General features: G+C 30.5%; 1 protein-coding gene across 9 annotated transcripts in view; it reads right to left on the reverse strand.

Moving 5' to 3' along the window:
• LOC145268194 (kinesin light chain) overlaps positions 1–14,099 on the reverse strand; it is a 418,880-nt gene that overhangs the window by 192,561 nt on the left and 212,220 nt on the right. For all 9 annotated transcript variants that reach the window (XM_080123445.1, XM_080123439.1, XM_080123443.1 and 6 more), the window contains 2 exons: positions 7,203–7,446; positions 1,349–1,579 (listed from right to left, as the gene is read on the reverse strand). In XM_080123445.1, coding sequence (XP_079979571.1) covers positions 1,349–1,579; positions 7,203–7,421 — 450 coding nt within the window. In that variant the 5' untranslated portion in view covers positions 7,422–7,446. The remainder of the gene's footprint in view (positions 1–1,348; positions 1,580–7,202; positions 7,447–14,099) is intronic.

Below are 14,099 nucleotides of genomic sequence, written 5' to 3' on the forward strand. Positions count from 1 at the left end.
TCTACCAAAGAAATATGTTATATACGAACGTGGGACGGACGTTTCCAACCCCAAAAAAAAGAAGAAAAAGGAAGAATGGAAAAAAAATGGGTTAAAAGAAATAAACCATGAAAATGTAACCGAAATGATTCATGATATGTTTATTTTAAAAAAAAAAAAAAAGAAAAAGAGATTGTAAAGACAGCGAACAAAGAGCAAAGAAACAGAAGAAAAAGGAAGATCGTTTAGTGTTAAAAAAAATCCGGCTGTTTTACAAAGAAAGAAACAATGAGAAGAAATAACAAAAGGAAATAGAAAGATCGTGGAAACAGAAACAGAGGAAAGTAAAAAAAATAAATACATAAAAATAAAAAGAAATGTTGGTAAACTTGGCGAAAAAGAGAAGAAACGGAAAGCAAGAAATGAATTTGTAAAATGGAAAGTTCGGGAAAACGAAAAAAAATGAAAAGAAACATAAAAAACCCAAATAAAATACAAAAAAAAAAAAAAAAAAAAAAAAAAAAATCGAAAGAAACGATGGAGCAGAACGCGAAATAAAACAGTATGAAGTAAAATATAATTTTTATTTTAATGAAAGAAAATGTAAAGTTTTTGTTTTGTTTTTATTTTGAACCAACATAAAAGTAAGCATGATGCATTTCACCTTAATTGCAGTCCAGTTTTTATAGAAACCTAACCCGTGTTCGTCTGTAATTGTCTCCTGTGAACGGTCATGGACGGTGTAAATGAGTGGCGGTGGAAGTATGAATTTATTAGAGAGAGAAGAATTTACTACTTCCATTGATCGTAACCGGTTTTGACTGAACTCTCACCAGATCAAATATAGGAAGCTCCGATTAGCGAGGTAGTGGATAGGTAATATGCCTATAACACAACTGAGATAGCGCGATGCAGTTTGTGCATAGTACATCTGCATGAAATCTCTAGATTTTCAATCCTATTAAGGTCAAACTCGGAGGGGAAAAAATGAGTTCATTTTATTAATAGAGATGAGTCAAATCACTTGAGGATACGAATTAATGATATGGATAGATTTTTAGTTAAATGATGATGTATGATGAAAATGATGAATGGAATGAATAAAATTTGATTCCAAAAAATGTTTTATGCGAAATAGTTATTGGAGTTGGTGAAAATTATCCAACTAGTTCAAAAAAATAAATTTAAAAAATGATAAATGAAAAGTATGAAAATACTTGTGCCATTATCAAGTGACTAATTTTTTTTTTAATTTCAGGAGTCAGAGCAAGATGTTTTGGCTGCAGACTCCAGAGCTCTAATTTTAAATATAAAAATTGTTTCCTAAAATAATCAAAATAGACAATTTAAAAGAAATGTGTGCAATTACCGTTTGAGCCTCGTTTGTATCATATTTCTTCATTTCATTCATGAATTCTAGATGTTTCTTCTCTTCTTCTATTGTAGCCACTTTCTGCTCACTCATTTGAAGTTTTTGCTGCGTATTTGCCAATTCATCTCTGAGCCAAGCATTCTCCTGACACAGTCTGCGTACTTGTGCCCGAAGCTTTTGTTTCTCAGCCTCAGTATGCTGAAGATGATTAGCAAGAGCCATCATCACCTGAAAAATCAAGGAAAAAAATTTCTTGCAATATTTTTATTGTAGCTTTTAATCATAAAATCATATCCACCTTTCAAATATTTTAAATATTTGAAAAGGCGAATAAAATTTATGATTAAAAGCTGAAAAAAAAAAAAAAAAAAATCAAACATTAAAATTTATTTTCAAATCTCGTTTTTATTCACATTCAGAAATGGGAGTCAAAAATTTAAGTGAGATTAAATTTCCTCATCCCAAAAAAATAATAAAAAAAAGGAATGAGAATGAAACAACACCTCCTTCTGATTTAAATGAACCGCATTTATTTTTTAAACAACAACAATAAGGTAACATAAATAAATGAACAGCATTTATTTTTCAAATAACAACAATAACGTAATTACACAAAACATAAATAAATGAACAGACAGGGCTGTTTTCTTTGTGAAACGGTGACTGAGGTAATGAAATGTTTTTTATGTAAAGAAGAAAACTGTTCATCTTCTCGCTTACTTAGCGGAGAGATATACAAGGGTAAAAAGAGTCCATCAGGGTAACAAGTCCATCTCCACGTGGAGGAATTAATTGTTGGGCGTACACGTGTTTAACGTCCAATGCGGACGGGTCAACATTGATGTTTATGCCATGCTCAAAAGGTTGACTGACTCGTTTGGGCACAAAAATGCTCTTTTTATAGATCCAGACTGGCTCCAGAGAGCATTAGATTCTGCCGATATTTTGGCGTTTTGGAAATTCGTTAAAAAAATTATATTCTTAATTTTCTCATTGGTTGGTTGTGTCACATGATGGTGCTTCCAACTACGTCCACCAAAAATGTTATTTTTACTTTTGTTATTTTGAGCAAAGTGTGTGGGCGTATTTGAATTTGTATCATTGCTGATAGATTGTTTTTTTTTTTTCAAAATGCATGGGGAAAAATTGCAATGAATAATGGCTCATTATTTACGTGTGAGTACGTGTGTGTGTGTCTGTACAACATAATTTTTTTTTTTTTATGTGTCTCTGCCCTGAGTAGCTCAGTCCATCAGTTTAATTGAATTGATAATATGCAAGTTTTAAGAAGTTCAATTTTACAAAAATAAAAAGGCATCTGTCTGGGATAGTGTTCAAGTCTGAGATAACATGTTTATTTTTAAGTCATATTCAAAATCCATAGGATTGATAATTTGGACTATTGCTCTCAACTTGAGTATTCTCACATTTCAGCCAATATTACCTCCAACTTAGCACTCTACTGGCAGTTGAAAATTCAATCCTCAGTGTGGGCTAATACTAAGAATACAATTGCAACTTACTTCTATGCCGTCATGGTAGACTTCTTCTACCTGACCATAGCTGATAAAATGAGAAAATGCTATTCCTGTGGATTAAATAAAGGGTTCCACCCAAAGTTACATAAAGAATCCATGAGTTCATCAAGATATATTTGAAGAAGATTACATTGGGTCAAACATGAAAATTACATTCAAGACGAGAACACTGTTCTAACCAGTAGTCTAAATAATCCAAATGAAATAGTCTTAAAATATTTTAGGCAAGTTAGATATCCAATCAATTTGTAAAAGATTTTTTAAAATAGCATTTAAACAATATTTCAGCTAAATTACGAAATGAGAATTATGTAAACTTTTGGAACATTTCACATTCATTGATTCAATGATTGGTAAATTTCTACTTTCTTTCCACCTAAGCAATCACTTTTAAAATACTGCTCATAGGTGTTCAGGTATGCTGAAAACGAATACCACATTTAAATTTGATGCAAACAATATAATTCTTTATGTTATGCCTGGTGACCATTTTGTACGCGCAATACTCACTAACCGATGGTGCTTCTTGGAGTCAGAGTGACAACAAGTCTCCCAAGATTTCCAATATGTTCCACCTATTTCGAAAACCGTTGCACATGACTTTGCATCATCGCAACAGTCACTTACTATTAATTTCTCGCGATTAGCAATCATTGGTCTTCACTGGGATTTAAATGACATTATTTCTCTTTACATTTTTTCAGTGGAAGTCTGATTAGTGCTCTCTCTCTCGCCTTGGTTTTTCCATCGTCCTTGAAAGAAAAAAAACGTAATTCTTTGCTCCATACAAAGTGTGGAGCCGAGAATTATTCTTTTTTCATTTCTATATTTGTAATTTAATTTTTTTTTTTCAATTCATTTATTATTGATATTTATTAATATAAAATAGGTTTAGCAGTTTCAGTTCCTTTGGGTTGTTTTTATTTCTGTTGCAGTTTCCTTGTGGCTGGTTATTGTTCATATTTTTCTGGGGGTTGGTTGCTACATTCCAGAATTTTTGCGAAGATTTCATCTGTTTTTATGTTGTCCATTGTAGAATCTCAGTCTTTCCTTTGATTCCAATTTCTCCTATTCTTTTTTTTTTCAGTTGAGACTGATTTTAGTACTCCTCCCATTACTGTATTTACTTTGTCATGCTCCATATTTCTTTCAGTTCTCTGGTAAATTCTATGCATTGGTTTCATTTTTCTATCTCTTTATTCTTCACCCAATGGTGAATTGGGCCAGCAAAATCTATGATTTGGTAGATTTTCCTTGTTAACTAAGATGATGTCCAATCTTCTTGCTGGATGAGATTATCTGTTTGTACCTCCATGTTCCAGATGATTTTGTGGCTTTTGCTTTCCAGGACTATCTCTGGTTTATATCTGTACCACTTGTCTGCATGTTCAAAATGCAGTCGTTTATATACTTACCAATGTACTGATGTACTGCTTTCATCACACAACCGTCTGTTCTAATATTATTATCACCATTATTTGTACTCACTAGGAGTTCTCACACATTTAAGAGATTATTCACTGATAATTACAAAATGTTACAATCAAATGAAAAAAAAATTTAATGATAATTAGATATATCAAACTTTTACTTTTTTTAATGTTTTCATTTTTATCGAATAAATTAGTTAAATAACATTTAGAGACTAAATTCATTCATATTTATTATGAATTCATGCATATCAATAATAAAACTAAAAAGTTGTTTACTTTGAGAATGTAATTATATAGTCATTTTTTTTTTATTTCAATAAAACGTTGGATGGACAGCTAATAGTTGCTTTCAGTTTTGAATTTCTTTTCAAAAGAAACATTAAACTCCTTTTAAGTTATGCATTTACAATTTAATTGTAATTGTTAAATGTTCATACTTAATTGTAAATTATCTTTCATTGGATATATTTTGTAAATAAGTGTTCAAAAAATATCAAATTCTTTGATGTCTAACTGAATTTAATGTTTCAATGCTATAATATATTGAAACTACGTGTATCAAGTTGACAGAAAAGTAGGAGCATGGAGGATACAAATTCACATAAACAGGGGTTCACAAAAATCTTGAATTGAAGACACTCACAACAAGAATATGGCTGAGAAAAATTGCAGAGAGCAGGCATGTTAACCATGTGGCCTATGGGCTGCATGCGGTTCATTATAAACTTATTTGTGGCTTGCATGAACAGCAACTTTGAAGATGTTGTGAGGAGGAGAAACATTGATAGTGAGAATTTCTTATTTATCCTCGCTTTAGGAAAGTTTATTTTGACATTGAATCCACTGTTTGAAACTTTAGAATGTCAAGGTCATGTTTTTAAAGTTATTATATTTATTACAAAGAAGTTACAGATGGTAACAATTATCAAAACTCCATGTTAAAACTTTTCAGACAACTAGGTTGACTGATCAGGAGTTGCAATCTCTGATTAAATTTGGAAAAAAAACTGTCCTCTCATGACGACGACCGGTTCTACGCATGCGTCAGATGACGTCATGACCTGATTTTCTTTAAATAGTTGAAGAACTGACTGAATTTCATGTGCGTCGTGTTAGCTCAGTTGGTTAGCGCGTTGGTTCATTATCTAAACGTTTTGGGTTCGAATCGTGGTGTGAGATGTCTTTTTCGATTTTTCAAATTTAAATATTAAAGCAGGGTTATTTAAGTCATTTTTCACGTAGCGTTCCTTTTTCTGTTTTTTTTTTTTACTTCGCTTATTCTTAGGTTTTCATTAACACCCCCCGACCGACCACACACACCCAAAAACACCCGGGTACCCATCGATTTTTAAAATTTTAATATCGAAACAGGCTTATTTAAGCCATTTTTCACATGTTTTTTTTTTTTTTTTAACGTTCGTTTTTCTGTTTTCTTTTTTGTTTTTTCAATTTTTACATTTAACATCGTTCGCTTGCCTTACGTTAGTTTTTTTTGTGTTTGTTTTCACTTCGCTTTAATTTACCCAACTTTTACAAGCTATTTTCGCGATATTTTTTGATCGCCGCGTAGCGTGGAAAACAGAACCTGGCTTCCAGCACAAAACTAGGTGAAACATCACGCAACTTAACGTTGTCGCACCTGCTAATTTCAGTTTATAAACGTCAACTTAACACACTTATCAATTCATCTGTTCCCGTGGTCGAGATGGTTAGGTCGCAGGGTTTTTTTTCCCCATTTCCTTTCCACCTCCGCGTCAAAGGTTCGGGGTTCAAACCTACCTTTCTACTAAAACTATTTTTTTTCTTTTACACCTCCAAACAACCGGCCAACATTTTTTTTTTTTAACAGAGTTGTTTTAATCTCCCCCCCCCCCCACCAACACATACCTCCAAACACCCGGGCAACGCCGGGTACCCCGCTAGTCTATATATATAAAAACGAAAATGTGTGTATGTATGTATGTGTGTGTGTTTTTTCGATTTTTACATTTAACATCGTTCATTTGCCTTACGTTAGTTTTTTTTTAATTTTTTGATTACCCACCCCCCGGTACCCCTGCTTAAGTTTTAACGTTCGTTTTTATGTTTGTTTTTTTTTTTTACTTCGCTTATTCTTACGTTTTCATTAACAACCACACAGACATCTACAAACACTCGGGCAACGCCAGGTACTTGCTGCTATTTTCATTTTTTAAAGGTGTTGACTTTTTTTTTTTTTTTAGGTCTCAATTGCTCAATACCCTTACCATAAAACCTCTCCACACTCGAGCAAGGAAAAAATTCAAAAATCTGTTTACTTCTGTAATTTGAAATATTTCAGTTAATTTGGGGACAAAATCAGAATAGAAATAATTATACTCTGAGTAAGATTCAAACTCACAATCTCTGTCTCTAAGGTATGGCATACTAACTGAGCCATGAAGGCAAATACAAAATAGTAACAATATTAAATAAATCTTTTTTTTTTTTCATTTCTTTATCTCTTACTCAAGTGGAAGGTAAGTCAGGCAAAAAGAACAAAAGAAAAAGTTGGTGGAGAAAAAAAAAAAAAAAAAGGACCAACAAAGATTTCCTTTTCATCCTTTTCGCCAGTAAGTATAAAAAAAATTGTACCCAGTGATTTAGGTGGCAGTATTATAACTAATGATAAGAACTCTTTTGCTTTCTTTTATTCATTAAAAAAAAAAAAAAAATTTAAATTTAAAAAAAAAAAAATGAAATTGACTAAAAAACATTTTTTTTTAACACATATCAATATTTGCTGTAAATCACCAACAAAAGGATTTTTAATGTAGCTTGTAACAAAAAAAAAAAATCACAAAACTATGAAAATGTTGTTTACTTTATATATAAAGATAAAACAAAAAGTTGTTTACTTACCTGAGCTTCTCCAAGACCAAGTTCAATTGAATCAACAGATTTCTTGAGAATATTAGCTTTCTCCTCCACCAAATTAGTATCGCCATTTTCCTTTCTAATAGTTTTCATTGAAGTCAGGAGACTGTTGAGTATTTGATTGTGCTCATTTTTTAGAGTATCCAGACCCTGTATAACTGTCTTGGTATTGGAGATAATTTCCTCCTGTGACAAGGCAGTCATTTTGCCAATCTCTTCAATTTTCTTTCTGTAAAATAAAATAAAAAAAGTTTGTTATGATAGTGTTTTAGTGCAATTTCACTCAACAATTGTTGGGATATTTGTCAAAACTATAAGTGATCTTTTTAGATATAGACCGGTTACAAATATAGATTACACCCAACCTGTATTACTGTAAACCAGTTTTTAAATGAGTTCTTCAAATCGAAATTAATACAAAATAATTCAACTTCACAAATTGATAAAAGTTCCATTATTGTATTTTAATTATAAAGTAAAGCTAGAAGAAGTTAGAACATTCTAACTCGAGGTAGATAAAACCAAAAATAAAAGCGTTATTGAATTAAAAAATAATAAACAAGTATACAGAATCCTACAAAGATGACCCCCCCCCCTGCAACATATCCTTTAAGTACCCAGCATTAAATGTCTACTTATAGAAAGGTTTAATTGTTCTTATTACTATTAATCATACCCGATACATAATTTCTGTATAACATCTCAAATCTATGCATTAATATGGGAGGGGAGACTATTTTCAAATATCTTCCTAAATTTGAAATGGAGCAACAACTTATATTAAGTAGAAAATCACTCATTGGAAATAAGGACTGAAGGACAAATCAAGAGAAGTGAGAGTTACTGGAGCTACCGATAACACATCCAGTGCATAATCTACTCTCCATTAAAAAGAAAAAAAAAAAGGAAAGGTTAAAGATGAAGAGGTCAGAGATGAAGAGGTCAGAGATAAAGAGATTGAAAAAAAATAGTAGGTACAAGGGACTTATATTAATAAGTTTGTATTTTTATAGAAGTGTGAAAATTCCCAAGTCCACTAATTTATTGAAAAACTTGGGGAGACGACCAAAAGCAAAAATTTAATTTGTTTGTTTTTTTAAACAATTTAGATCACATTTTTCTGTTATAATGGTGTATAGATTTTAATCTCATTGGTTAAAAAGCAATAAATATTCATTATTTTATCATTAGTAATAAAAATGGAAAATTAATCATTTTTGGAAATTAGGCTCAAATTTTTCCAAATCCAATACGAGAAAAAGTTATTTTTCCAATTCCCAATTCCGATTAATCATCCCAACACTAATATATATGCATGCGCCTTTGCTCTACTTTAAATAAATATGCTGGACTTTTACTTTGGCAATTAAACACTAGTCATTTTTTAAAATTTATTTTAAACAATTACAAAAAATTTTGGCTATTTTGGCAGTATGCAAAGTTAAGACAATGGGAGTGGACTATTCACCTAAATATATAATGGAAGTCGGTAAACATAAAATTAAATACAAAACCATATGAAATTAATTTAAAAACATATTTTAGTTTTAACACTACTTGTGCTATCATGAAATAATAAAAAATAAACTTTCATTTTTTTACATTTCTATAAAAAAAAAATTATATTTAAAATATATAAACATTTTATTTAAAAAAAATAATTTAAACATCAACACCAGCCCAAATGTGACAATACGCCATACATGGGCAAATAATGGCCTTGTAGGGATACAGAATACATAAGTAACTTTCTAGCACAATAGAAAGAACTCACCTCCCTCGTAGCAGCCTTGACAATGCCCTCGATGTATCTGTTCCAACTCCTGTTCCCTGTGAACGTTAAGCCGAAGAGTTTGAACAAAGTATTTTCAGGTAATGTTTCTTTAGCCATAGCTGGTGGTTGAGAAGGATTCTTGTAATTATTAAAGGAGACAAGCTTAGTCTTGGCAGCATTAACGTTACCATCTACTTTTGTCCCCATTCCACTACAGACTAGATGTCTTCCATTAGGATTTCTGCCATTGCCTTGGATATTTGTTTATTTGTTTTCCCCTCATGCCTGTTATAAAGTGTGGTGTCATCAGCAAATATGCCCATCTCAGAGACAATTATATGAAGGAGATTATTTATGAATATCAGGAATAATAAAGATCCAGGGATCAACCCCCTGCATTTATATCATATTATTTTGATAGAGGATAACCTGGATTCTTTTCTTATTTAAAAAGGATTTAATCATGTTAAGTATTTGTCCAGTAATACCATAGCATCTGATTTTTATGTGAAGACCATCATGCAATACCCTGTCAAAAGCCTTAAATATATCCTATATATATACTGCCCTCCCTCCCTCCCTCTGCCTTATCCAGTGCATGGAATATATGTTCAGAGTTGCAGTTAGGATATCTGCAGTGGTTATCACGAAACAAAAAAACTAATAAGAATTCTTATTATTTACATTTCTATAAATTGTCTATTGAAATAACATATTTATGTTTTTCACAAGTTTTATTACAGAATATTTTGTCATAAATAATGTGTTATCAAAAACAAAAACAAATAAACTTATTTTAAACATTGTATAAAAAACACTGAAGAAAGTTTCAGCTTTGTAATTCAATTCAAGATAACTACTTTATTTTATGATACATTATTTGTGAAAATTTTAAACTATTTCAATATGAATATATTTTAAATATTTAGAAAATTATTTCTAGAAAAGTAAATTATGAAAATTTAAATTACTTTTTTGAAATAAAATATTTCCATATTTTAAATATAAAAAACAACAGAACACCATGACTAAAAAATATGTATACAAATGTAAAAAATAAAAGTTAATTATTTTTATTGTTTCATGATAAAAACAAGAAGTGGTTCCATATGCATATTTCGTTTTTCATTTCATGTTTACATAAACTGAGCCCACTTCTGGCATCTTAAATTTGCGTACTGAATTTTTAAATATAGCCAAAAATTTTATGTACCTTTTCTTTCTCTCTTTGAAGAAAATGTTTGAAAAATAAATTCAAAATGTTTCTTTACAAAAGTAAATATTTCATGAAAATGAATATCTTGGAAAAAAAATGATTTTTTTTTTTCAGGATGTAATTGATCAACCTGTCATAGATAAGCAAAGGAAAAATATCAAATGTCTTTAGTGAATCAATATTACATGTATTTCAAATAAAAGTAATCTTATATATCAGTAAATGTTGTAAAAAATAAAGCAATCTTTTAGATGTTTGTATTAACAGTTTACTTGTAACTGAGTGACTGAAATGTGCTCATGGACAATTTTGCTAGATTCCAAAATTAAATATTTTTTATTCATCTTACCAATCTTTTTATTTTTTTTTTTTTTAACAAAAACTTTGGTACATTTATAGATGTTTTGTTCATAGGAGAAGTATCCAGTATTTCTATATCAATATTGAATATTTCCTTTGTGGACTCATCAAAAATAACAGAAAGTTCTCAGAGAAATATGCATAGTAATGTAATAGACCCAGAAAGAACCAAAACAACTCGTATCATATTTATATATTTCCAGTTTTCAAAATATACAGTATGTTGAATTATACATAAAAAATGTTTTAAAAATAATACTCAAAGCTAAAAATATAATAAAGTTTGAAGTGCAAGTGACAACGACTCAATTTAATCACCATGCTTATTTTTAGTATTGATTTACCAGAGACAAATGTTAATCACATGATCGGTAGACCAATATTCATTTTATATAGACAGTTAAGTTGGCATAACTCAATGAGAATATATTTGCATAATGACAATGAATATATTCCAGAGAAATAAAATATTAATAATTACAATAAAGCAATATTCTTCTATAAATGTAGTTACATTTTAAAATCTGATTGAATTAGTAATAAAAAAAAATTATGTGAAATCTTACTTTATGTAGGAAATTAGATGAATTATTGAATGCCTCCTTTCCTAAGTATTTTCTAAATGATGTAGAGAGAAAGAAAGAGTCAACAGCTGCTAGTAGTTGTACGCATCTACATCTGAAGCAGGAGAATGCTGTACATAGATTATTGATTTTTTTAAACAGGCAATGGTTACTAGGTAGCAAAGCTAAGTTCTTGTACATGAAAAACCATTAGCAGATTATAATGGTATGGCAATGTGTAATAATTATATTAGTAAATAGGAAAGATAATTCACAGAACACAATAGAGTTATGAAAAGCTATTTGAGTATTATTTTTAAAACATTTTTTATACATACTGTATATTTTGAAAACTGGAAATATATAAATATGATACGAGTTGTTTTGGTTCTTTCTGGGTCTATTACATTACTATGCATATTTCTCTGAGAACTTTCTGTTATTTTTGATGAGTCCACAAAGGAAATATTCAATATTGATATAGAAATACTGGATACTTCTCCTATGAACAAAACATCTATAAATGTACCAAAGTTTTTGTTAAAAAAAAAATAATTAAAAAGATTGGTAAGATGAATAAAAAATATTTAATTTTGGAATCTAGCAAAATTGTCCATGAGCACATTTCAGTCACTCAGTTACAAGTAACTAGAGACCTCTTTAGGCGATATTGCTTAGACTTTTGTATGAATGTGTAGACAGGCTTATAAAAAAAAGTGTGTGTGTGTGCATATATATTACAAGGAAGTCACTAGTTATCAAGGTCTGAAGGCCACTTAAAGATAAGGGTTAATGAGTGTGCAGTTATCACTGGGATAACAACATAGTAACAGTTACTGATGGAAATAGGTTAGAAATGGATTATTAAGAAAAGACAGCTCAACAAGAACTGGTTTATATTAGACTTAAAGATGACTACATTGTAGTCAGCTGGAAAACAGGCCAGTGGAACAAAGTTCCACGGGCAGTTAGTTCTAGAAAAGAAGCTTTGTTCATGAAATTTTCATTCAGATTAGCACAGATAGAGAGTGGGGAAAATTGCTGATAGTTATTGTAACTAGACGAGTGTTTTTTAGTGAAAATTTGGCAAAATTGAAGCTCACACAAGCACTTGCCATGAAAATAATGATAGAGTAGAGACAGGCTCACAATGTCTCTTGTGGGAATGAGGTTGCAGGGAAGAAAGAAAAGAGCATCAGCTACTCAGTTTTGAACTTTGTCATGGCAGGATAGGTTCTCCGAGAAGCTCCCACCAGATATGGCAACAGTACTCCATTTTAGGAGATATCTAGCTCCTATACAGGTACAGGATAGCATGGAAACCGAGATACCTTCAGGAGTGATCAAATGATGTAACCATTCTTCCGGTGACCTTGATGGAAGTCTTCCATTTAAAGTCAGGAGTAAAGGTCAAACTCAGAGGTTTGTCAAAACAGGGTGCCTCTTTTAAATGAGAACCATGCGAGGATCAAAGTATTTATAGTGAAAAAATAAAAGCTTGGTTTTGGATGCGCTAAAATTAACTTTGCCCCATTACATCACATACTCAAGTTCGGAGGAGAGAGAAACTCAGAGAAATCTTGATCATTTTTGGCCTTTGAAATATTGCCATAGATAGTAGTGTCATCTGCATATACGTCAACAAATGAACTTAGAATGTGATTTAGAAGATCATTGATGAAGATAACATGAGTTGAGGCATGCCAGCATTGATATTTTAAGCTTTGGATTACTGCCTATTCACGACTACTTATAAAAACCTATTGGAGAGAAAAAAATTTGATGGTTGAGAAGATATTTCCAGATATTCCATAGCTGGAAATCTTGTGGAGTACACACACACACACGCGCACGCACACACACACACACACACACACACGCACGCACGCACATACACACACACACGCACGTACGCACACACACAAGAATTCAGCATAATAGTAGATTGAAACCAATCATCTAATAAGAATCATAAAAAATGAATAAGCAATTAACGCTCATTTTTCAAAGGAAAATGCAAATTAGTTGACCATCATGTAATCATTTGCATATCTAAGTACGTTTTAATAATTTTTAACAGAAAAAATAGGCTGTTTAAATGAATGTCATAGCGAGAAAAAAAAAAAAAAATCAACTTAGATGGTTTCAGCCAAGGCATAAATCCACATCATATAAGGAGTTAAAAAGAATGAAAAATAATTAACAAAGAAAGGAGATGCTTATTTTGACCTTAGTCTTGAAAGAACCAATTTCTCCAATAGGTTTTTACAAGATAGGAAGAAAACCATCATCAGAAAGAGAGTGGCACAAGCTTGCAGTTATTGAAAAGAAGTTCCTGGAATAATATTTAGCTGATAAGAACAAATTCTTATAACAGAAATAGTATTAACAGTAAATTAGTTATATAGTGAAAAAAAAAAAACTGGAATTTCCATAAGGTTCTGATTATTTCAGTATAACTAACCTATAATACAAAATTTGAAGTGGCTACTTTTTGAATTTCTATATAAAAAAACATTGCTCAGGTTCTGTTCTTAGGAAATTATTCAACATTGATTTAATCTTTTCATATGGATTGTCTGATATTTTGTCAGCTTATTAAAAATAAATAATGTATTATTAAAAAATCATCATCATTATTATTACATAAAAATGTTTTATTACTAACAAATTAAATCATGTATTATATTAACAAAATCATTATTAATAATATTATTATTATATAAATAATGTATTATTACTAAAAACTTATATTAGGTATTATTATTAACAAAATGATCATTATTATTATATGAATAATGTATTATTACTGACAAATTATATTATGTATTATTACTAAAAAATTACTATTATTATATAAATAAAATGATATTGCCAGGATTGTGGAGTCGGAGAGAGACAGAGGTTTTAGCTGGAGTCAGAGTCGGAAAGTCCAATAATTATTTTTTTATACATAGTTTTCCTGATTG

Source organism: Euprymna scolopes, chromosome 43, assembly GCF_053919585.1.
Source record: "Euprymna scolopes isolate OS-2025 chromosome 43, ASM5391958v1, whole genome shotgun sequence".
Taxonomy (NCBI): Eukaryota; Metazoa; Mollusca; class Cephalopoda; order Sepiida; family Sepiolidae; genus Euprymna; species Euprymna scolopes.